General features: G+C 55.5%; 1 protein-coding gene across 1 annotated transcript in view; it reads left to right on the top strand.

Annotated features, from left to right (window-relative positions):
* The window catches only part of LOC140480722 (galectin-3-binding protein-like), a 146584-nt gene that overhangs the window by 59816 nt on the left and 60953 nt on the right, over nucleotides 1-25815 (top strand). The window contains exon 2 of the mRNA XM_072575994.1: nucleotides 13457-13648. Coding sequence (XP_072432095.1) covers nucleotides 13457-13648 — 192 coding nt within the window. The remainder of the gene's footprint in view (nucleotides 1-13456; nucleotides 13649-25815) is intronic.

Here is a 25815-nt window from a genome sequence, read left to right as displayed (position 1 = left end):
ATCACGGTACGACCCAATCACATTACGCCCCAATCACGGTACGTCCCAATCACGGTACGACCCAATCACATTACGCCCCAATCACGGTACGCCCCAATCACGGTACGCCCCAATCACGGCACGCCCCAATCACGGTTCGACCCAATCACAGTACGCCCCAATCACGGGGCGCCCCAATCACGGTACGCTCCAATCACGATACACCCCAATCACGGTACGCCCCAATCACGGTACGCCCCAATCACGGTACGCCCCAATCACGGTACGCCCCAATCACGATACGCCCCAATCACGGTACGCCCCAATCACGGTACGCCCCAATCACGGTACGCTCCAATCACGGTACGCCCCAATCACGGTACGCCCCAATCACATTACGCCCCAATCACGGTACGTCCCAATCACGGTACGCCCCAATCACATTACACCCCAATCACGGTACGCCTCAATCACGGTACGCTCCAATCACGGTACGCCCCAATCACGGTACGCCCCAATCACATTACGCCCCAATCACGGTACGTCCCAATCACATTACGCCCCAATCACATTCCGCCCCAATCACAGTACGTCCCAATCACATTACGCCCCAATCACGGTACGGTCCAATCACGGTATGCCCCAATCACGGTACGCCCCAATCCCGGTACGCCCCAATCACGGTACGCCCCAATCACGGTACGGTCCAATCACGGTATGCCCCAATCATGGTACGCCCCAATCCCGGTACGCCCCAATCACGGTACGCCCCAATCACGGTACGCCCCAATCATGGTACACCCCAATCCCGGTTCGCCCCAATCACGGTACGTCCCAATCACGGTACGCCCCAATCACGGTCAGCTCCAATCACGGTACGGCCCAATCACGGTACGCCCCAATCACATTACGCCCCAATCACGGTACGTACCAATCATGGTACGCCCCAATCACGGTACGCCCCAATCACGGTATGCCCCAATCACGGTACGCCCCAATCACGGTACGCCCCAATCACGGTACGGTCCAATCACTGTACGCCCCAATCACGGTACGCCCCAATCACGGTACGCTCCAATCACGGTACGCCCCAATCACGGTACGCCCCAATCACATTACGCCCCAATCACGGTACGTCCCAATCACGGTACGCCCCAATCACATTACGCCCCAATCACGGTACGCCTCAATCACGGTACGCTCCAATCACGGTACGCCCCAATCACGGTACGCCCCAATCACATTTCGCCCCAATCACGGTACGTCCCAATCACATTTCGCCCCAATCACCGTACCTCCCAATCACATTACGCCCCAATCACGGTACGGTCCAATCACGGTATGCCCCAATCACGGTATGCCCCAATCACGGTACGCCCCAATCCCGGTACGCCCCAATCACGGTACGTCCCAATCACGGTACGCCCCAATCACATTACGCCCCAATCACGGTACGCCTCAATCCCGGTACGCTCCAATCACGGTACGCCCCAATCACGGTACAACCCAATCACATTACGCCCCAATCACGGTACGTCCCAATCACGGTACGCTCCAATCACGGTACGCCCCAATCACGGTACGCCCCAATCACGGTATGCCCCAATCACGGTACGCCCCAATCACGGTACGCCCAAATCACGGTACGGCCCAATCATAGTACTCCCCAATGACGGTACACCCCAATCACGGTACGCCCCAATCACGGTCCTCCCCAATCACGGTACGCTCCAATCACGGTACGCCCCAATCTCATTACGCCCCAATCACGGTACGCTCCAATCACGGTACGCCCCAATCACGGTACGCCCCAATCACGGTACGCTCCAATCACGGTACGCCCCAATCACGGTACGCCCCAATCACGGTACGCCCCAATCTCATTACACCCCAATCACGGTACGCTCCAATCACGGTACGCCCCAATCACGGTCCTCCCCAATCACGGTACGCGCCGATCACGGTACGCCCCAATCACGGTACGCCCCAATCTCATTACGCCCCAATCACGGTACGCTCCAATCACGGTACGCCACAATCACGGTACGCTCCAATCACGATCCTCCCCAATCAGGGTACGCCCCAATAATGGTACGCTCCAATCACGGTACGCCCCAATCACGGTACGCCCTAATCACGGTACGACCCAATCACGGTAGGGCCCAATCACGGTCCGCCCCAATCACATTACGCCCCAATCACGGTACGCCACAATCACGGTACGCTCCAATCACGATCCTCCCCAATCACGGTACGCCCCAATCACGGGATGTCCCAATCACATTATGCCCCAATCACGGTACGGTCCAATCACGGTATGCCCCAATCACGGTACGCCCCAATCCCGGTACGCCCCGATCACGGTACGCCCCAATCACGGTACGGTCCATTTACGGTATGCCCCAATCATGGTACGCCCCAATCCCGGTACGCCCCAATCACGGTATGCCCCAATCACGGTACGCCCCAATCCCGGTACGCCCCAATCACGGTTCGACCCAATCACGGTTCGACCCAATCACAGTACGCCCCAATCACGGTACGCCCCAATCACGGTACGCTCCAATCACGGTACGCCCCAATCACGGTACGCCCCAATCACGGTACGCCCCAATCTCATTACGCCCCAATCACGGTACGCTTCAGTCACGGTACGCCCCAATCACGGTACGCCCCAATCTCATTACGCCCCAATCACGGTACGCTCCAATCACGGTACGCCCCAGTCACGGTATGCCCCAATCATGGTACGCCACAATCACGGTACGCTCCAATCACGGTACGCCCCGATCACGGTACGCCCCAGTCACGGTATGCCCCAATCATGGTACGCCACAATCACGGTACGCTCCAATCACGGTCCTCCCCAATCAGGGTACGCCCCAATAATGGTACGCTCCAATCACGGTACGCCCCAATCACGGTACCCCCCGATCACGGTACGCCCCGATCACGGTACGCCCCAATCACGGTACGCCCCAATCACGGTACGCCCCAATCACGGTATGCCCCAATCCCGGTACGCCCCAATCCCGGTACGCCCCAATCACGGTACGTCCCAATCACGGTACGCCTCAATCACAGTACGCCCCAATCATGGTACGCCCCAATCACATTACGCTCCAATCACGGTACCCCCCAATCGCGGTACGGCCCAATCACGGCACGCCCCAATCACGGTTCGCTCCAATCACGGTACGCCCCAATCACGGTACGCCCCAATCACGGTACGCTCCAATCACGGTACGCCCCAATCACGGTACGCCCCAATCACGGTACGCCCCAATCTCATTACGCCCCAATCCCGGTACGCCCCAATCACGGTACGTCCCAATCACGGTACGCCCCAATCACATTACGCCCCAATCACGGTATGCCCCAATCACGGTACGCCCCAATCACGGTACGCCCCAATCACGGTACGTACCAATCACGGTACGCTCCAATCACGGTCAGCTCCAATCACGGTACGGCCCAATCACGGTACGCCCCAATCACGGTACGCCCCAATCACGGTACGCTCCAATCACGGTACGCCCCAATCACGGTACGCCCCAATCACGATACGCCCCAATCACGGTACGCCCCAATCACGGTACGGTCCAATCACTGTACGCCCCAATCACGGTACGCCCCAATCACGGTACGCTCCAATCACGGTACGCCCCAATCACGGTACGCCCCAATCACATTACGCCCCAATCACGGTACGTCCCAATCACGGTACGCCCCAATCACATTACGCCACAATCACGGTACGCCTCTATCACGGTACGCTCCAATCACGGGACGCCCCAATCACGGTACGCCCCAATCACATTACGCCCCAATCACATTTCGCCCCAATCACCGTACCTCCCAATCACATTACGCCCCAATCACGGTACGGTCCAATCACGGTACGCCCCAATCACGGTATGCCCCAATCACGGTACGCCCCAATCCCGGTACGCCCCAATCACGGTACGTCCCAATCACGGTACGCCCCAATCACATTACGCCCCAATCACGGTACGCCTCAATCCCGGTACGCTCCAATCACGGTACGCCCCAATCACGGTACAACCCAATCACATTACGCCCCAATCACGGTACGTCCCAATCACGGTACGCTCCAATCACGGTACGCCCCAATCACGGTACGCCCCAATCACGGTACGCCCAAATCACGGTACGGCCCAATCATAGTACTCCCCAATGACGGTACACCCCAATCACGGTACGCCCCAATCACGGTCCTCCCCAATCACGGTACGCTCCAATCACGGTACGCCCCAATCTCATTACGCCCCAATCACGGTACGCTCCAATCACGGTACGCCCCAATCACGGTACGCCCCAATCACGGTACGCTCCAATCACGGTACGCCCCAATCACGGTACGCCCCAATCACGGTACGCCCCAATCTCATTACGCCCCAATCACGGTACGCTCCAATCACGGTACGCCCCAATCACGGTCCTCCCCAATCACGGTACGCGCCGATCACGGTACGCCCCAATCACGGTAGGGCCCAATCACGGTCCGCCCCAATCACATTACGCCCCAATCACGGTACGCCACAATCACGGTACGCTCCAATCACGATCCTCCCCAATCAGGGTACGCCCCAATAATGGTACGCTCCAATCACGGTACGCCCCAATCACGGGACGTCCCAATCACATTACGCCCCAATCACGGTACGGTCCAATCACGGTATGCCCCAATCACGGTACGCCCCAATCCCGGTACGCCCCAATCACGGTACGCCCCAATCACGGTACGGTCCATTTACGGTATGCCCCAATCATGGTACGCCCCAATCCCGGTACGCCCAAATCACGGTATGCCCCAATCACGGTACGCCCCAATCCCGGTACGCCCCAATCACGGTTCGACCCAATCACAGTACGCCCCAATCACGGTACGCCCCAATCACGGTACGCTCCAATCACGGTACGCCCCAATCACGGTACGCCCCAATCACGGTACGCCCCAATCTCATTACGCCCCAATCACGGTACGCTTCAGTCACGGTACGCCCCAATCACGGCACGCCCCAATCTCATTACGCCCCAATCACGGTACGCTCCAATCACGGTACGCCCCAATCACGGTCCTCCCCAGTCACGGTACGCCCCGATCACGGTACGCCCCAGTCACGGTATGCCCCAATCATGGTACGCCACAATCACGGTACGCTCCAATCACGGTATGCCCCAATCACGGTACGCCCCAATCCCGGTACGCCCCAATCACGGTACGTCCCAATCACGGTACGCCTCAATCACAGTACGCCCCAATCTTGGTACGCCCCAATCACATTACGCTCCAATCACGGTACGCCCCAATCGCGGTACGGCCCATTCACGGTTCGCTCCAATCACGGTACGCCCCAATCACGGCACGCCCCAATCACGGTTCGACCCAATCACAGTACGCCCCAATCACGGTACGCCCCAATCACGGTACGCTCCAATCACGGTACGCCCCAATCACGGTACGCCCCAATCACGGTACGCCCCAATCTCATTACGCCCCAATCCCGGTACGCCCCAATCACGGTACGCCCCAATCACATTACGCCCCAATCACAGTACGTCCCAATCACGGTACGCCCCAATCACATTACGCCCCAATCACGGTACGCCTCAATCACGGTACGCCCCAATCACGGTACGACCCAATCACGGTACGACCCAATCACATTACGCCCCAATCACGGTACGTCCCAATCACGGTACGCCTCAATCACAGTACGCCCCAATCACGGTACGCTCCAATCACGGTACGCCCCAATCACGGTACGCTCCAATCACAGTACGCCCCAATCACAGTACGCCCCAATCACAGTACGCCCCAATCACGGTACGCCTCAATCACAGTACGCCCCAATCACGGTACGCCCCAATCACATTACGCTCCAATCACGGTACGCCCCAATCGCGGTACGGCCCATTCACGGTTCGCTCCAATCACGGTACGCCCCAATCACGGCACGCCCCAATCACGGTTCGACCCAATCACAGTACGCCCCAATCACGGTACGCCCCAATCACGGTACGCTCCAATCACGGTACGCCCCAATCACGGTACGCCCCAATCTCATTACGCCCCAATCACGGTACGCCCCAATCACGGTACGCTCCAATCACGGTACGCCCCAATCACGGTACGCTCCAATCACGGTACGCCCCAATCACGGTCCTCCCCAATCACATTACGCCCCAATCTCATTACGCCCCAATCACGGTACGCCCCAATCACGGTACGCCCCAATCTCATTACGCCCCAATCACGGTACGCCCCAATCTCATTACGCCCCAATCACGGTACGCTCCAATCACGGTACGCCCCAATCACGGTACGACCCAATCACGGTACGCCCCAATCACGGTACGCCCCAATCTCATTACGCCCCAATCACGGCACGCCCCAATCACGGTTCGACCCAATCACAGTACGCCCCAATCACGGTACGTACCAATCACGGTACGCCCCAATCACGGTCAGCTCCAATCACGGTACGGCCCAATCACGGTACGCCCCAATCACGATACGCCCCAATCACGGTATGCCCCAATCACGGTACGCCCCAATCACGGTACGTACCAATCACGGTACGCCCCAATCACGGTACGCCCCAATCTCATTACGCCCCAATCACGGTACGCTTCAGTCACGGTACGCCCCAATCACGGTACGCCCCAATCTCATTACGCCCCAATCACAGTACGCTCCAATCACGGTACGCCCCAATCACGGTACGCCCCAATCACGGTACGCCCCAATCACGGCACGCCCCAATCACGGTTCGACCCAATCACAGTACGCCCCAATCACGGTACGGCCCAATCACGGTACGCTCCAATCACGGTACGCCCCAATCACGGTATGCCCCAAACACGGTACGCCCCAATCTCATTACGCCCCAATTACGGTACGCTCCAGTCACGGTACGCTCCAATCACGGTATGGCCCAATCACATTACGCCCCAATCACATTACGCCCAAATCACGTTACGCCCCAATCACGGTACGCCCCAATCACGGTACGTACCAATCACGGTACGCCCCAATCACGGTCAGCTCCAATCACGGTACGGCCCAATCACGGTACGCCCCAATCACGATACGCCCCAATCACGGTATGCCCCAATCACGGTACGCCCCAATCACGGTACGTACCAATCACGGTACGCTCCAATCACGGTCAGCTCCAATCACGGTACGCTCCAATCACGGTACGCCCCAATCACGGTACGCCCCAATCACGATACGCCCCAATCACGGTATGCCCCAATCACGGTACGGTCCAATCACTGTACGCCCCAATCACGGTACGCCCCAATCACGGTACGCCCCAATCACGGTACGCTCCAATCACGGTACGCCCCAATCACGGTACGCCCCAATCACATTACGCCCCAATCACGGTACGTCCCAATCACGGTACGCCCCAATCACATTACGCCCCAATCACGGTACGCCTCAATCACGGTACGCCCCAATCACGGTACGCCCCAATCACGGTACGCCCCAATCACATTACGCCCCAATCACGGTACGCTCCAATCACGGTACGCCCCAATCACGGTACGCCCCAATCACATTACGCCCCAATCACCGTACGTCCCAATCACATTACGCCCCAATCACGGTACGCTCCAATCACGGTACGGTCCAATCACGGTATGCCCCAATCACGGTACGCCCCAATCCCGGTACGCCCCAATCACGGTACGCCCCAATCACGGTACGGTCCAATCACGGTATGCCCCAATCATGGTACGCCCCAATCACGGTACGCCCCAATCACGGTACGCCCCAATCACGGTACGCCCCAATCCCGGTACGCCCCAATCACGGTATGCCCCAATCACGGTACGCCCCAATCCCGGTACGCCCCAATCACGGTACGTCCCAATCACTGTACGCCCCAATCACGGTCAGCTCCAATCACGGTACGGCCCAATCACGGTACGCCCCAATCACATTACTCCCCAATCACGGTACGTACCAATCACGGTACGCCCCAATCACGGTCAGCTCCAATCACGGTACGGCCCAATCACAGTACGCCCCAATCACGGTACGCCCCAATCACGGTACGCCCCAATCACGGTACGGCCCAATCACGGTACGTCCCAATCACGGTACGCCCCAATCACGGTACGTACCAATCACGGTATGCCCCAATCACGGTACGCCCCAATCACGGTACGCCCCAATCACGGTACGTACCAATCACGGTACGCCCCAATCACGGTCAGCTCCAATCACGGTACGGCCCAATCACGGTACGCCCCAATCACGATACGCCCCAATCACGGTATGCCCCAATCACGGTACGCCCCAATCACGGTACGTCCCAATCACGGTACGCCCCAATCACGGTACGCCCCAATCACATTACGCCCCAATCACGGTACGCCTCAATCACGGTACGCTCCAATCACGGTACGCTCCAATCACATTTCGCCCCAATCACCGTACGTCCCAATCACATTACGCCCCAATCACGGTACGGTCCAATCACGGTATGCCCCAATCACGGTATGCCCCAATCACGGTACGCCCCAATCCCGGTACGCCCCAATCACGGTACGTCCCAATCACGGTACGTTCCAATCATATTACGCCCCAATCACGGTACGCCTCAATCCCGGTACGCTCCAATCACGGTACACCCCAATCACGGTACAACCCAATCACATTACGCCCCAATCACGGTACGTCCCAATCACGGTACGGCCCAATCATAGTACTCCCCAATGACGGTACACCCCAATCACGGTGCGCCCCAATCACGGTCCACCCCAATCACGGTACGCTCCAATCACGGTACGCCCCAATCTCATTACGCCCCAATCACGGTACGCTCCAATCACGGTACGCCCCAATCACGATACGCCCCAATCACGGTATGCCCCAATCACGGTACGGTCCAATCACTGTACGCCCCAATCACGGTACGCCCCAATCACGGTACGCCCCAATCACGGTACGCTCCAATCACGGTACGCCCCAATCACGGTACGCCCCAATCACATTACGCCCCAATCACGGTACGTCCCAATCACGGTACGCCCCAATCACATTACGCCCCAATCACGGTACGCCTCAATCACGGTACGCTCCAATCACGGTACGCCCCAATCACGGTACGCCCCAATCACATTACGCCCCAATCACGGTACGTCCCAATCACATTACGCCCCAATCACATTACGCCCCAATCACGGTACGTCCCAATCACATTACGCCCCAATCACATTACGCCCCAATCACGGTACGTCCCAATCACATTACGCTCCAATCACGGTACGCCCCAATCACGGTACGCCCCAATCACATTACGCCCCAATCACGGTACGTCCCAATCACATTACGCCCCAATCACATTACGCCCCAATCACGGTACGCCCCAATCACATTACGCTCCAATCACATTACGCCCCAATCACATTACGCTCCAATCACATTACGCCCCAATCACATTACGCCCCAATCACGGTACGCCCCAATCACATTACGCCCCAATCACGGTACGTCCCAATCACATTACGTCCCAATCACATTACGCCCCAATCACTTTTCGCCCCAATCACCGTACGTCCCAATCACATTACGCCCCAATCACGGTACGGTCCAATCACGGTATGCCCCAATCACGGTACGCCCCAATCCCGGTACGCCCCAATCACGGTACGCCCCAATCACGGTACGGTCCAATCACGGTATGCCCCAATCATGGTACGCCCCAATCCCGGTTCGCCCCAATCACGGTATGCCCCAATCACGGTACGCCCCAATCCCGGTACGCCCCAATCACGGTACGTCCCAATCACTGTACGCCCCAATCACGGTCAGCTCCAATCACGGTACGGCCCAATCACGGTACGCCCCAATCACATTACGCCCCAATCACGGTACGTACCAATCACGGTACGCCCCAATCACGGTCAGCTCCAATCACGGTACGGCCCAATCACGGTACGCCCCAATCACGATACGCCCCAATCTCGGTACGCCCCAATCACGGTACTGCCCAATCACGGTACGCCCCAATCACGGTACGCCCCAATCACGGTACGTACCAATCACGGTATGCCCCAATCACGGTACGCCCCAATCACGGTACGCCCCAATCACGGTACGTACCAATCACGGTACACCCCAATCACGGTCAGCTCCAATCACGGTACGGCCCAATCACGGTACGCCCCAATCACGATACGCCCCAATCACGGTACGCCCCAATCACGGTACGCCCCAATCACGGTACGCCCCAATCACGGTACGTACCAATCACGGTACGCTCCAATCACGGTCAGCTCCAATCACGGTACGGCCCAATCACGGTACGCCCCAATCACGGTACGCCCCAATCACGGTACGCTCCAATCACGGTACGCCCCAATCACGGTACGCCCCAATCACGATACGCCCCAATCACGGTATGCCCCAATCACGGTACGGTCCAATCACTGTACGCCCCAATCACGGTACGCCCCAATCACGGTACGCCCCAATCACGGTACGCTCCAATCACGGTACGCCCCAATCAGGGTACGCCCCAATCACATTACGCCCCAATCACGGTACGTCCCAATCACGGTACGCCCCAATCACATTACGCCTCAATCACGGTACGCTCCAATCACGGTACGCCCCAATCACGGTACGTCCCAATCACATTACGCCCCAATCACATTTCGCCCCAATCACCGTACGTCCCAATCACATTACGCTCCAATCACGGTACGGTCCAATCACGGTATGCCCCAATCACATTACGCCCCAATCACGGTACGTCCCAATCACATTACGCTCCAATCACTGTACGCCCCAATCACGGTACGCCCCAATCACATTACGCCCCAATCACGGTACGTCCCAATCACATTACGCCCCAATCACGGTACGCCCCAATCACATTACGCCCCAATCACGGTACGTCCCAATCACATTACGCCCCAATCACTTTTCGCCCCAATCACCGTACGTCCCAATCACATTACGCCCCAATCACGGTACGGTCCAATCACGGTATGCCCCAATCACGGTACGCCCCAATCCCGGTACGCCCCAATCACGGTACGCCCCAATCACGGTACGGTCCAATCACGGTATGCCCCAATCATGGTACGCCCCAATCCCGGTTCGCCCCAATCACGGTATGCCCCAATCACGGTACGCCCCAATCCCGGTACGCCCCAATCACGGTACGTCCCAATCACTGTACGCCCCAATCACGGTCAGCTCCAATCACGGTACGGCCCAATCACGGTACGCCCCAATCACATTACGCCCCAATCACGGTACGTACCAATCACGGTACGCCCCAATCACGGTCAGCTCCAATCACGGTACGGCCCAATCACAGTACGCCCCAATCACGATACGCCCCAATCTCGGTACGCCCCAATCACGGTACTGCCCAATCACGGTACGCCCCAATCACGGTACGCCCCAATCACGGTACGTACCAATCACGGTATGCCCCAATCACGGTACGCCCCAATCACGGTACGCCCCAATCACGGTACGTACCAATCACGGTACACCCCAATCACGGTCAGCTCCAATCACGGTACGGCCCAATCACGGTACGCCCCAATCACGATACGCCCCAATCACGGTATGCCCCAATCACGGTACGCCCCAATCACGGTACGCCCCAATCACGGTACGTACCAATCACGGTACGCTCCAATCACGGTCAGCTCCAATCACGGTACGGCCCAATCACGGTACGCCCCAATCACGGTACGCCCCAATCACGGTACGCTCCAATCACGGTACGCCCCAATCACGGTACGCCCCAATCACGGTACGTACCAATCACGGTATGCCCCAATCACGGTACGGTCCAATCACTGTACGCCCCAATCACGGTACGCCCCAATCACGGTACGCCCCAATCACGGTACGCTCCAATCACGGTACGCCCCAATCACGGTACGCCCCAATCACATTACGCCCCAATCACGGTACGTCCCAATCACGGTACGCTCCAATCACGGTACGCCCCAATCACGGTACGTCCCAATCACATTACGCCCCAATCACATTACGCCCCAATCACGGTACGCCTCAATCACGGTACGCTCCAATCACGGTACGCCCCAATCACGGTACGTCCCAATCACATTACGCCCCAATCACATTTCGCCCCAATCACCGTACGTCCCAATCACATTACGCTCCAATCACGGTACGGTCCAATCACGGTATGCCCCAATCACGGTATGCCCCAATCACGGTACGCCCCAATCCCGGTACGCCCCAATCACGGTACGTCCCAATCACGGTACGCCCCAATCACATTACGCCCCAATCACGGTACGCCTCAATCACGGTACGCTCCAATCACGGTACACCCCAATCACGGTACAACCCAATCACATTACGCCCCAATCACGGTACGTCCCAATCACGGTACGCTCCAATCACGGTACGCCCCAATCACGGTACGCCCCAATCACGGTACGCTCCAATCACGGTACGCCCCAATCACGGTACGCCCCAATCACGGTACGCCCAAATCACGGTACGGCCCAATCATAGTACTCCCCAATGATGGTACACCCCAATCACGGTACGCCCCAATCACGGTCCTCCCCAATCACGGTACGCTCCAATCACGGTACGCCCCAATCTCATTACGCCCCAATCACGGTACGCCCCAATCCCGGTATGCCCCAATCACGGTACGCCCAAATCACGGTACACTCTAGTCGGTGTTTACACAGTGTTCATCCTCCTCTTGGTTTCCAATCCCGATCTCCTGAATCCAATCCCATGCACTGGCCGTTCGGAATCACACCATCCAGGATTAACTTCTCCTGAGTCTGGGCCTATGGGAATGGAGATCTTCTGGATCTCCCTGAATGCCAGGATGTGATTTCCTCAATCCAGTTAATCTGGGTCTAGCAGAGTGTGTTTCTGATGAAAATACTGGGGCTGGCTTTGTAATGGTGAATATGGTGCCCTGGGGTGTGGTGCCCTGGGGTGTGGTGCCCTGGGGTGTGGTGCCCTGGGGTGTGGTGCCCTGGGATCTGGTGCCATGGGATGTGGTGCCCTGGGATCTGGTGCCATGGGATGTGGTGCCCTGGGGTGTGGTGCCCTGGGATCTGGTGCCATGGGATTTGGTGCCCTGGGATCTGGTGCCATGGGATCTGGTGCCATGGGATTTGGTGCCCTGGGATCTGGTGCCATGGGATGTGGTGCCCTGGGATGTGGTGCCATGGGATGTGGTGCCCTGGGGTGTGGTGCCCTGGGGTGTGGTGTCCTGGGATTTGGTGCCCTGGGATTTGGTGCCCTGGGATCTGGCGCCCTGGGATCTGGTGCCATGGGATGTGGTGCCCTGGGGTGTGGTGCCCTGGGATTTGGTGCCCTGGGATCTGGTGCCCTGGGATCTGGCGCCCTGGGATCTGGTGCCCTGGGATGTGGTGCCCTGGGATCTGACTGTTGTCTTTCTTCCCCTAGGTGTGGATTATGGAGAGCTGCGTCTGACTGGTGGGCGATTACCCAGTGAGGGTCGGGTGGAGATTTATTACAATGGGGAATGGGGTACAGTCTGTGACGATAACTGGGATATCGCTGATGCTCATGTCGTGTGTCGCAGTCTGGGCTACATCAATGCAACCGAAGCATCTATCGGAGGCATCTTCGGATCAGGTACATCAACGGAGGGATCAGGAAATGGGAGATTCCAACCAGGAATTCATTCTGTACTTCAACACCCACCCTCCCCCTGACCAATCAACACCCACCCTCCCCCTGACCAATCAACACCCACCCTCCCCCTGACCAATCAACACCCACCCTCCCCCTGACCAATCAACAGCCACCCTCCCCCTGACCAATCAACACCCACCCTCCCCCTGACCAATCAACACCCACTATCCCCCTGACCAGTCAACACCCACCCTCCCCCTGACCAATCAACACCCACCCTCCCCCTGACCAATCAACACCCACCATCCCTCTGACCAATCAACACACAACCTCCCCCTGACCAATCAACACCCACCATCCCTCTGACCAATCAACACCCACCTTCCCCCTGACCAATCAACAACCACTATCCCCCTGACCAATCAACACCCACCCTCCCCCTGACCAATCAACACCCACACTCCCTCTGACCAATCAACACCCACCCTCCCCCTGACCAATCAACACCCACCCTCCCCCTGACCAATCAACACCCACTATCCCCCTGACCAATCAACACCCACCCTCCCCCTGACCAATCAACACCCACCCTTCCCCTGACCAATCAACACACACCCTCCCCCTGACCAATCAACACCCACCATCCCTCTGACCAATCAACACCCACCCTCCCTCTGACCAATCAACTCCCACCCTCCCTCTGACCAATCAACACCCACCCTCCCCCTGACCAATCAACACCCACCCTCCCTCTGACCAATCAACACCCACCTTCCCCCTGACCAATCAACACCCACCCTTTCCCTGACCAATCAACACCCACCATCCCCCTGACCAATCAAACCCACACTCCCTCTGACCAATCAACACCCACCCTCCCTCTGACCAATCAACACCCACCCTCCCCCTGACCAATCAACACCCACCCTCCCCCTGACCAATAAACACCCACTCTCCCCTGACCAATCAACACCCACCCTTCCCCTGACCATTCAACACCCACCCTCCCTCTGACCAATCAACACCCACCCTCCCCTGACCAATCAACACCCACCCTCCCCCTGACCAATCAACACCCACTCTCCCCCTGACCAATCAACACCCACCCTCCCCCTGACCAATCAACAGCCACCCTCCCCCTGACCAATCAACACCCACCCTTCCCCTGACCAATCAACACCCACCCTCCCCCTGACCAATCAACACCCACTATCCCCCTAACCAATCAACACCCACCCTCCCCCTGACCAATCAACACCCACCCTCGCTCTGACCAATCAACACCCACCCTTCCCCTGACCAATCAACACCCACCCTCCCCCTGACCAATCAACACCCACTATCCCCCTGACCAATCAACACCCACCATCCCCCTGACCAATCAACACCCACCCTCCCTCTGACCAATCAACACCAACCTTCCCCCTGACCAATCAACGCCCACCATCCCTCTGACCAATCAACACCCACCTTCCCCCGACCAATCAACGCCCACCCTCCCTCTGACCAATCAACACCCACCCTCCCTCTGACCAATCAACACCAACCTTCCCCCTGACCAATCAACGCCCACCATCCCTCTGACCAATCAACACCCACCCTCCCCCTGACCAATCAACACCCACCTTCCCCCTGACCAATCAACACCCTCCCTCCCCCTGACCAATCACCACCCACCCTCCCCCTGACCAATCAACACCCACCCTTTGCCTGACCAATCAACACCGACCCTCCCTCTGACCAATCAACACCCACTATCCCCCTGACCAATCAACACCCTCCCTCCCCCTGACCAATCACCACCCACCCTCCCCCGACCAATCAACACCCACCCTTCGCCTGACCAATCAACACCTACCCTCCCTCTGACCAATCAACACCCACCATCCCTCTGACCAATCAACACCTACCCTCCCCCAACCAATCAACACCTACCCTCCCCCTGACCAATCAACACCCACTATCCCCCTGACCAATCAACACCCTCCCTCCCCCTGACCAATCACCACCCACCCTCCCCCGACCAATCAACACCCACCCTTCGCCTGACCAATCAACACCTACCCTCCCTCTGACCAATCAACACCTACCCTCCCTCTGACCAATCAACACCCACCATCCCTCTGACCAATCAACACCTACCCTCCCCCTGACCAATCAACACCCACTACCCCCCTGACCAATCAACACCCACCATTCCCTTGACCCCCCCAACGCCCTTTATCCACATAGTGGTTAGCACTGCTGCCTCACAGCGTGAGAGACCCGGGTTCAATTCCCGCCTCAGGCGACTGACTGTGTGGAGTTTGCACGTTCTCCCCGTGTCTGCGTGGGTTTCCTCCGGGTGCTCCGGTTTCCTCCCACAGTCCAAAGATGTGCAGGTCAGGTGAATTGGCCATGCTAAATTGCCCGTAGTGTTAGGTAAGGGGTAAATGTAGGGGTATGGGTGGGTTGCTCTTCGGCGGGGCGGTGTGGCCTTGTTGGGCCGAAGGGCCTGTTTCCACACTGTAGGTAATCTAATCTAATCTAATCATAAAGCCCCTGAAACAATGTTGTCCCTCGTGTCTGTACTCTCTCTCTCTCTCTCTCCCCAGCAGTGATATCCATCCAGGAGCAAGTGTCCATAACCATCCAAACCCTCTCGTGTTCTGAACAGCTGTTTACCTCCCTGCTCTTCAGTTCAATACCTCACCGAGCATCCACCGAATCTACTCCTGACACCCCCACACTCCAAAGTCCCTCACTTCCTGAATTCTCTCCAGCTTCTCTTAGTGCTTGGAAATCCCTTTCCAAATGCTGAACCTCACACTGGCCTGGATTGACTTCCCTTCTTCCCCATCCTCCTCCCTATCAATGACCACACTGGCCAATGGGTTTAGACTGACCCTGAGCTTTCCCAGATGATCATTGCTGAAACTTCTCCTTCCCACAGGACTGGACACATCACCTCAGTGTCTCATACACCATGGAACACAGAAAGACAGAAGAAAGCCATTTATTCCTGGATTGGGGATTGTAGTGGAGACTGGTTGGTCAGGGGGATAGTCTCTACAGTGTGAAAGCAAACCCTTTGACCATAGCCACTCTCTAAAGAGTATCAATCCCAGACCCACCTACTTTTCCCTGTAACCGTGCACCCCCTCAGGCTAACCTACACATCCCTGAACACGACGGGCAATTTAGCATGGCCAATTCACCTGACCTGCACATCTTTAGACTGTGGGAGGAAACCGGAGCACCCGGAGGAAACCCACGCAGACACAGGGAGAATGTGCAAACTCCACACAGTCAGTCGCCTGAGGTGGGAATTGAACCCGGGTCTCTGACGCTGTGAGGCAGCAGTGTTAACCACTGTGTCACCGTGCCGTCCATGGCCACAATAAGGAGAGATGAGATAGGCAAGGGCTGTTTTCACTAAAACACAGGAGGCTGAACCCTGTTTAGAATAGTGAGAGGCTTGGAGGGACCAGTCTCCCCAGTGGAGAGCTTGGCTTAATGCAGAAGGGTCAGAGGGACGTGAGAGAACCATTTTCCCTCTGGCAGTGTAGTGGAGAAAATATAGAGAATGCCCAGGAGACGCCAAGAGATCTTCAAGAAATAGGTCTTTTATTTACAAACAATAAACCGTGACACTGAGAAAACAGATTCTCGAAAGCCCCTGAACCTCAGGGACTGTCGATTTTCATACCTTTTTTTTATCATGTTTCTGTTAGCTTATCATTGTGTCCAACTATATTAATCAAAGGATAAAAGCAAATTACTGCGGATGCTGGAATCTAAAACCAAAAGAGAAAATGCTGGAAAATCTCAGCAGGTCTGGCAGCATCTGGAAGGAGAGAAAAGAGCTGACGTTTCGAGTCTAATTGTCTCTTTATCAAATCTTTGACAAAGGGTCAGTTAGACTCGAAACGTCAGCTCTGTTCTCTCCTTCCAGATGCTGCCAGACCTGCTGAGATTTTCCAACATTTTCTCTTTTGGTTTATTAATCAAAGTACCTCACTGTAGCTACACAATAAGCCAGTGATGTTAGTTCCCATGATCTCTTTAGTCGTACATTCTACTTAATGTTATTCTAATGTCACGGTTAGATATTTATCACTAACTCTGCTACAGTGATCTTCCATCTGAGACTAACCTGTCATATTTAGCTATTCCATCTGTTACAATAGTCTCCTGTCTCAAGCTGACTCTACTAACTATTAATTAGATATTTTAATGTCATGTCCCAAATATTTATTGTCCCAATCCTGTCAGAATAACACTTAACCGTGAAACCTGCTTTATTACTTGTGTTATCTCATCTCATCACAGTGACCTTTCAGCCTTAACCTTACTCTGTCACTTGGTGTAAGACCATTGTTTTGGAGAGGAATAAGACGGTGTTATTTTCTGGGTCTGTAGATTGTGAAGGAGCAAAAATGCCCTTTGCAGTGATACATACTTCTTGTCAGATGTGAGAGTTTAAAGAGAGTTTAAGGGTTACTGCGGATTATATCTGCCATAAATGCTGTTGGATGCGAATCTTATCAGATCGAGTGGATCGGTTGGAGAGACAGATAGAGCGATGAGGAATTTGCAGCAGTAACAGTATGTGATGGATGGCAGTTATAGGAAGGGGGGAAGTCTCAGATACAGTCACATAGATGGGTTAACTCCAGGAAGGGTAAGAGAGGTAGGCACCTAGGGCAGGGGTCTTTTGTGGATGTACCTATTTCAAACAGATATGCTGTTTTGGAAAATGTAGGGGGTGATGGATTCTCAGGGAAACGTAGCACGAACAGCCAAGTTTCTGGTATTGAGACTGGCTGTAATGTAACGAGGGGTACGTCAGCTTCCAAGAGATCAATTAGAGGACTCTCTAGTCCGAGGTACAGACAGATGTTTCTGTGGCCAGCAGCGAAAAAGCAGAATGGTGTGTTGTTTCCCTGGTGCCAGGAGCAAGATGTCTCAGAGAGGGTGCAGAATGTTCTCACAGGGGAGAGGGGCCAGCAAGAGGTCATTGTCCACATTGGAACCAATGATATAGGAAGGGAAAAGGTTGAGATTCTGATGGGTAATTACAGAGAGTGAGGCAGGAATTTAAAAAGGAGGTCCTCGAGAGTAGTAATATCTGGATTACTCCCAGTGCTACAAACTAGTGAGGACAGGAATAGGAGGATAGGGCAGATTAATACATGTCTGAGGAGCTGGTGTATGGGAGAAGGATTCACATTTTTGGATCATTGGAATCTCCTTTGGGGTAGAAGTGACCTGTACAAGAAGGACGGATTGCACCTCAATTGGAAGGGGACTAATATACTGGCAGGGAAATTTGCTGGAACTGCTCGGGAGGATTTAAACTAGTAAGGTGGGGGGGACCCAGGGAGATAGTGAGGAAGCATATGTCAGGTATAGACAGGATAGATCGAGTGAATCCTTAGAAGAGTATAAAGGCAGTAGGAATATACTTAAGAGAGAAATCAAGAGGGCAAAAAGGGGACATGAGATAGATTTGGCAAATAGAATTAAGGAGAATCCAAAGGGTTTTTACAAATATATTAAGGACAAAAGGGTAACTAGGGAGAGAATAGGGCCCCTCAAAGATCAGAAAGGCAGCCTTTGTGTGGAGCCACAGAAAATGGGGAAGATACTAAATGAATATTTTGCATCAGTATTTACTGTGGAAAAGGATATGGAAGATATAGACTGTAGGGAAATAGATGGTGACATCTTGCAAAATGTCCAGATTACAGAGGAGGAAGTGCTGGATGTCTTGAAATGGTTAAAGGTGGATAAATCCCCAGGACCTGATCAGGTGTACCCGAGAACTCTGTGGGAAGCTAGAGAAGTGATTGCTGGGCCTCTTGCTGAGATATTTGTATCATCGATAGTCACAGGTGAGGTGCCGGAAGACTGGAGGTTGGCAAACGTGGTGCCACTGTTTAAGAAGGGTGGTAAAGACAAGCCAGGGAACTATAGACCAGTGAGCCTGACCTCGGTGGTGGGCAAGTTGTTGGAGGGAATCCTGAGGGACAGGATGTACATGTATTTGGAAAGGCAAGGACTGATTCGGGATTGTCAACATGGCTTTGTGGGTGGGAAATCATGTCTCACAAACTTGATTGAGTTTTTTGAAGAAGTAACAAAGAAGATTGATGAGGGCAGAGCAGTAGATGTGATCTATATGGACTTCAGTAAGGCTTTCGACAAGGTTCCCCATGGGAGACTGGTTAGCAAGGTTAGATCTCATGGAATACAGGGAGAACTAGCCATTTGGATACAGACCTGGCTCAAAGGTAGAAGACAGAGGGTGGTGGTGGAGGGTTGTTTTTCAGACTGGAGGCCTGTGACCAGTGGAGTGCCACAAGGATCGGTGCTGGGTCCTCTACTTTTTGTCATTTACATAAATGATTTGGATGTGAGCATAAGAGGTACAGTTAGTAAGTTTGCAGATGACACCAATATTGGAGGTGTAGTGGACAGCGAAGAGGGTTACCTCAGATTACAACAGGATCTGGACCAGATGGGCCAATGGGCTGAGAAGTGGCAGATGGAGTTTAATTCAGATAAATGTGAGGTGCTGCATTTTGGGAAAGCAAATCTTAGCAGGACTTATACACTTAATGGTAAGGTCCTAGGGAGTGTTGCTGAACAAAGAGACCTTGGAGTGCAGGTTCATAGCTCCTTGAAAGTGGAGTCACAGGTAGATAGGATAGTGAAGGAGGTGTTTGGTATGCCTTCCTTTATTGGTCAGAGTATTGAGTACAGGAGTTGGGAGGTCATGTTGCAGCTGTACAGGACATTGGTTAGGCCACTGTTGGAATATTGTGTGCAATTCTGGTCTCCTTCCTATCGGAAAGATGTTGTGAAACTTGAAAGGGTTCAGAAAAGATTTACAAGGATGTTGCCAGGGTTGGAGAATCTGAGCTACAGGGAGAGGCTGAACAGGCTGGGGCTGTTTTCCCTGTAACGTCGGAGGCTGAGGGGTGACCTTATAGAGGTTTACAAAATTATGAGGGGCCTGGATAGGATAAATAGACAAAGTCTTTTCCCTGGGGTGGGGGAGTCCAGAACTAGAGGGTATAGGTTTAGGGTGAGAGGGGAAAGATATAAAAGAGACCTAGGGGCAACTTCTTCACGCAGAGGGTGGTACGTGTATGGAATGAGCTGCCAGAGGATGTGGTGGAGGCTGGTACAATTACAGTATTTAAGAGGCATTTGGATGGGTATATGAATAGGAAGGGTTTGGAGGGATATGGGCCGGGTGCTGGCAGGTGGGACTAGATTGGGTTGGGATACGGATTGGACTGAAGGGTCTGTTTCCGTGCTGTACATCTCGATGACTCTATTCCACCATGGTTATCCCATCCTGCCTTCCACAGAACACAGATTCCCGGGTGGTCTTCAGGCTTTAACCCTTCCCGTGATTTCATCTTCTTTCTTTTCCATAGAAGCCATCAACATCCTGTGGCCCTCCCCGAGAAGCTCACTGACCTCAGGGCAAGGACAATGATACTCAGAGCCTGGTTTAGCTCATCAGTACAAATACAGTGGGTGCAAGAGTCTTTGCCTGTCCCTAATGCACAGAGACAGGGTCCGTCAGGATAGTTTGAGGCTCTGTGATCAGTCAGGGCACCATCCAAGGGGCAGGAGAACGGACGTTTCGGGAAAAAGCCCTTCATCAGGAATGAAGGCAGGAAGCCTCCAGGATGGAGAGATAAATGGTGGGGGGGGGGGGGGGAGGCTGGGGAGAAGGTAGCTGAGAGTGTAATAGGTGGATGGAGGTGGGGGTAAAGGTGACAGGTCAGGGAGGAGGGTAGGGGAAGGTAGCAAAGAGTACAATGGGTGAATGGCGGTGGAGATGGAGGTGATAGGTCAGGGGGAAGGGGGGAGTGGATAGGTCAGAAGGGAGATAGGTGGGTAGGACAAGTCATGGGGACAGTTACTGAGCTGGAAGTTTAGAACTAGGGTGAGGTGGGAGAAGGGGAAATGAGGAAGCTGTTGAAGTCCACATTGATGCCCTGGGGTTGAAGTGTTCCGAGGCAGAAGATGAGGCGTTCTTCCTCCAGGCGTCTGGTGGTGAGGGAGCGGCGGTGAAGGAGACCCAGGACCTCCATGTCCTCGGCAGAGTGGGAGGGGGAGTTGAAATGTTGGGCCACGGGGCGGTTTGGTTGATTGGTGCGGGTGTCTCGGAGATGTTCCCTAAAGCGTTCTGCTCGGAGGCGCCCAGTCTCCCCAATGTAGAGGAGACCGCATTGGGAGCAACGGATACAATAAATGATATTAGTGGATGTGCAGGTGAAACTTTGATGGATGTGGAAGGCTCCTTTGGGGCTTTGGATAGAGGTGAGGGAGGAGGTGTGGGCGCAGGTTTTACAGTTCCTGCAGTGGCAGGGGAAAGTGCCAGAATGGGAGGGTGGGTCGTAGGGGGGTGTGGACCTGACCAGGTAGTCACGGAGGGAACGGTCTTTGCGGAAGGCGGAAAGGGGTGGGGATGGAAATGGAAATATATCCCTGGTGGTGGGGTCTGTTTGGAGGTGGTGGAAATGTCGGTGGATGATTTGGTTGATGCGAAGGTTTGTAGGGTGGAAGGTGAGCACCAGGGGCGTTCTGTCCTTGTTACCGTTGGAGGGGTGGGGTCTGAGGGCGGAGGTGCGGGATGTAGACGAGATGCGTTGGAGGGCATCTTTAACCACGTGGGAAGGGAAATTGCGGTCTGTAAAGAAGGAGGCCACCTGGTGTGTTCTGTGGTGGAACTGGTCCTCCTGGGACCTGATCCGGCGGAGGCGGAGGAATTGGGAATACGGGATGGCATTTTTGCAGGAGGTAGGGTGGGAAGAGGTGTAATCCAGGTAGCTGTGGGAGTTGGTGGGTTTGTAAAAAATGTCAGTGTCAAGTCGGTCGTCATTGATGGAGATGGAGAGGTCCAGGAAGGGGAGGGAGGTGTCAGAGATGGTCCAGGTAAATTTAAGGTCAGGGTGGAATGTGTTGGTGAAGTTGATGAATTGCTCAACCTCCTCGCGGGAGCACGAGGTGGCGCCAATGCAGTCATCAATGTAGCGGAGGAAGAGGTGGGGAGTGGTGCCGGTGTAATTACGGAAGATCAACTGCTCTACGTAGCCAACAAAGAGACAGGCATAGCTGGGGCCCATACGTGTGCCCATGGCTACCCCTTTGGTCTGGAGGAAGTGGGAGGATTCAAAGGAGAAATTGTTAAGGGTGAGGACCAGTTCGGCCAAACGAATGAGAGTGTTGGTGGAAGGGTACTGTTGGGGACGTCTGGAGAGGAAAAAACGGAGGGCTTGGAGGCCCTGGTCATGGCGGATGGAGGTGTAGAGGGATTGGATATCCATGGTGAAGATTGGGGGCCCGGAGAAACGAAGGTTATGGAGGAGGTGGAGGGCGTGGGTGGTGTCTCGAACGTATGTGGGGAGTGATCGATGATGTCACTTCCGCCCCTCACAATTCCTCACGCACCACACGTGACATCACTTCCGCCCCTCACATCATCGCTGACATCACCAGGCTCAGTGACATCTGCCCCCACCAACACCACACTGACCCCAGACACTGACCCAGACACTGACCCAGACACTGACCCCAGACACTGACCCAGACACTGACCCCAGACACTGACCCCGGACACTGATACAGACACTGACCCCAGACACTGACCCCAGACGCTGACCCGGACACTGATCCCAGACACTGACCCCAGACACTGACCCAGACACTAACCCCAGACACTGACCCCAGACACTGACCCCAGACACTGACCCCAGACACTGACCCCAGGCACTGACCTGGACACTGACCCCAGACACTGACCCCAGACACTGACCCCAGACACTGACCCCGGACACTGATACAGACACTGACCCCAGACACTGACCCCAGACGCTGACCCGGACACTGATCCCAGACACTGACCCCAGACACTGACCCAGACACTAACCCCAGACACTGACCCCAGACACTGACCCAGACACTGACCTCAGACACTGACCCCAGACACTGACCCAGACACTGACCCCAGACACTGACCCAGACACTGACCTCAGACACTGACCCCAGACACTGACCCAGACACTGACCCCAGACACGGACCCCAGACACTGACCCAGACACTGACCCCAGACACTGACCCCAGACGCTGACCCGGACACTGATCCCAGACACTGACCCCGGACACTGACCCCGGACGCTGACCCCAGACACTGACCCCGCACACTGACCCAAGACACTGACCCCAGGCACTGATCCAGAGACTGACCCGGACACCGACCCCAAGCACTTTCCAAGGCACTGACCCCAGACACTGACCCCAGACACTGACCCCAGACACTGACCAACACACTGATCCCGACACTGACCCCAGACACTGACCCAGACACTGACCCCAGGCACTGACCTGGACACTGACCCCAGACACTGACCCCGACACTGACTCCAGACACTGAACCCAGACATTGACCCTGGACACTGACCCCAGACACCCGGACACTGACCCCAACACTGACCCCAGACACCCGGACACTGACCCCGACACTGACCCCAGACACTGACCCCAGACACCTGGACACTGACCTAGACACTGACCCCAGACACTGACCCCAGACACTGACCCCAGACACCGACCCAAGACACTGACCCCGGACACTGACCCCAGACACTGACCTGGACACAGATCCCAGACACTGACCCAGACACTGACCCCAGACACTGACGCCAGACATTGACCCAGACACTGACCCGGAAACCGACCCCAAGCACTTTCCAAGACACTGACCCCCGACACTGACCCAGAGACTGTCCCAGACACTGACCCCAGAAACTGACCCCAGACACTGACCCCAGACACTGACCCAGACGCTGACCCAGACACTGACCCAGACACTGACCCCAGACACTGACCCAGACACTGACCCAGACACTGACCCAGACACTGACTCCAGACACTGACCCCAGACATTGGCCCAGACACTGACCCCAGACACTGACCCCAGACACTGACTCCAGACACTGACCCCAGACACTGACCCCAGACACTGACTCAGAACACTGACCCCAGACACTGACCCCACACTCCCGGACACTAACCCCGACACTGACCCCAGACACTGACCCAAGACACTGACCCCAGACACTGACCTGGACACTGACCCCAGACACTGACCCCAGACACTGACTCAGGCACTAACCACAGACACTGACCCCAGACACTGACCCCAGACACTGACCCCAGACACTGACCCGAAACTGACCCAGACACTAACCCGGACACTGACCCCAGACACTGACCCCAGACACTGACCCCAGACACTGACCCCGGACACTGTCCCAGAGACTGACCCCAGAGAGTGAACCCAGACACTGACCCCAGACACTGACCCCAGACACTGACCCCAGACACTGACCCCGGACACTGTCCCAGAGACTGACCCCAGAGACTGACCCCAGACACCGAACCAAGACACTGACCGCAGACAGTGACCCCAGACACTGACCGAGAAACTGACCCCAGACACTGACTCAGAACACTGACCCCAGACACTGACCCCACACTCCCGGACACTAACCCCGACACTGACCCCAGACACTGACCCAAGACACTGACCCCAGACACTGACCTGGACACTGACCCCAGACACTGACCCCAGACACTGACTCAGGCACTAACCACAGACACTGACCCCAGACACTGACCCCAGACACTGACCCCAGACACTGACCCGAAACTGACCCAGACACTAACCCGGACACTGACCCCAGACACTGACCCCAGACACTGACCCCAGACACTGACCCCAGACACTGACCCCGGACACTGTCCCAGAGACTGACCCCAGAGACTGACCCCAGACACTGACCCCAGACACTGACCCCAGACACTGACCCCAGACACTGACCCCGGACACTGTCCCAGAGACTGACCCCAGAGACTGACCCCAGACACTGACCCCAGACACTGACTCAGACACTGACCCCATACACTGACCCCAGACACTGACCCCGGACACTGTCCCAGAGACTGACCCCAGACACTGACCCCAGACACCGAACCAAGACACTGACCGCAGACAGTGACCCCAGACACTGACCGAGAAACTGACCCCAGACACTGACTGCAGACAGTGACCCCAGACACTGACCGAGAAACTGACCCCAGACACTGACCCCAGACACTG

The sequence above is a fragment of the Chiloscyllium punctatum genome, chromosome 1, assembly GCF_047496795.1.
Source record: "Chiloscyllium punctatum isolate Juve2018m chromosome 1, sChiPun1.3, whole genome shotgun sequence".
NCBI classification, from domain to species: domain Eukaryota; kingdom Metazoa; phylum Chordata; class Chondrichthyes; order Orectolobiformes; family Hemiscylliidae; genus Chiloscyllium; species Chiloscyllium punctatum.
The sequence above is the reverse complement of the archived record's forward strand: the minus strand, read 5'-3'. Positions and strand labels throughout refer to the sequence as shown.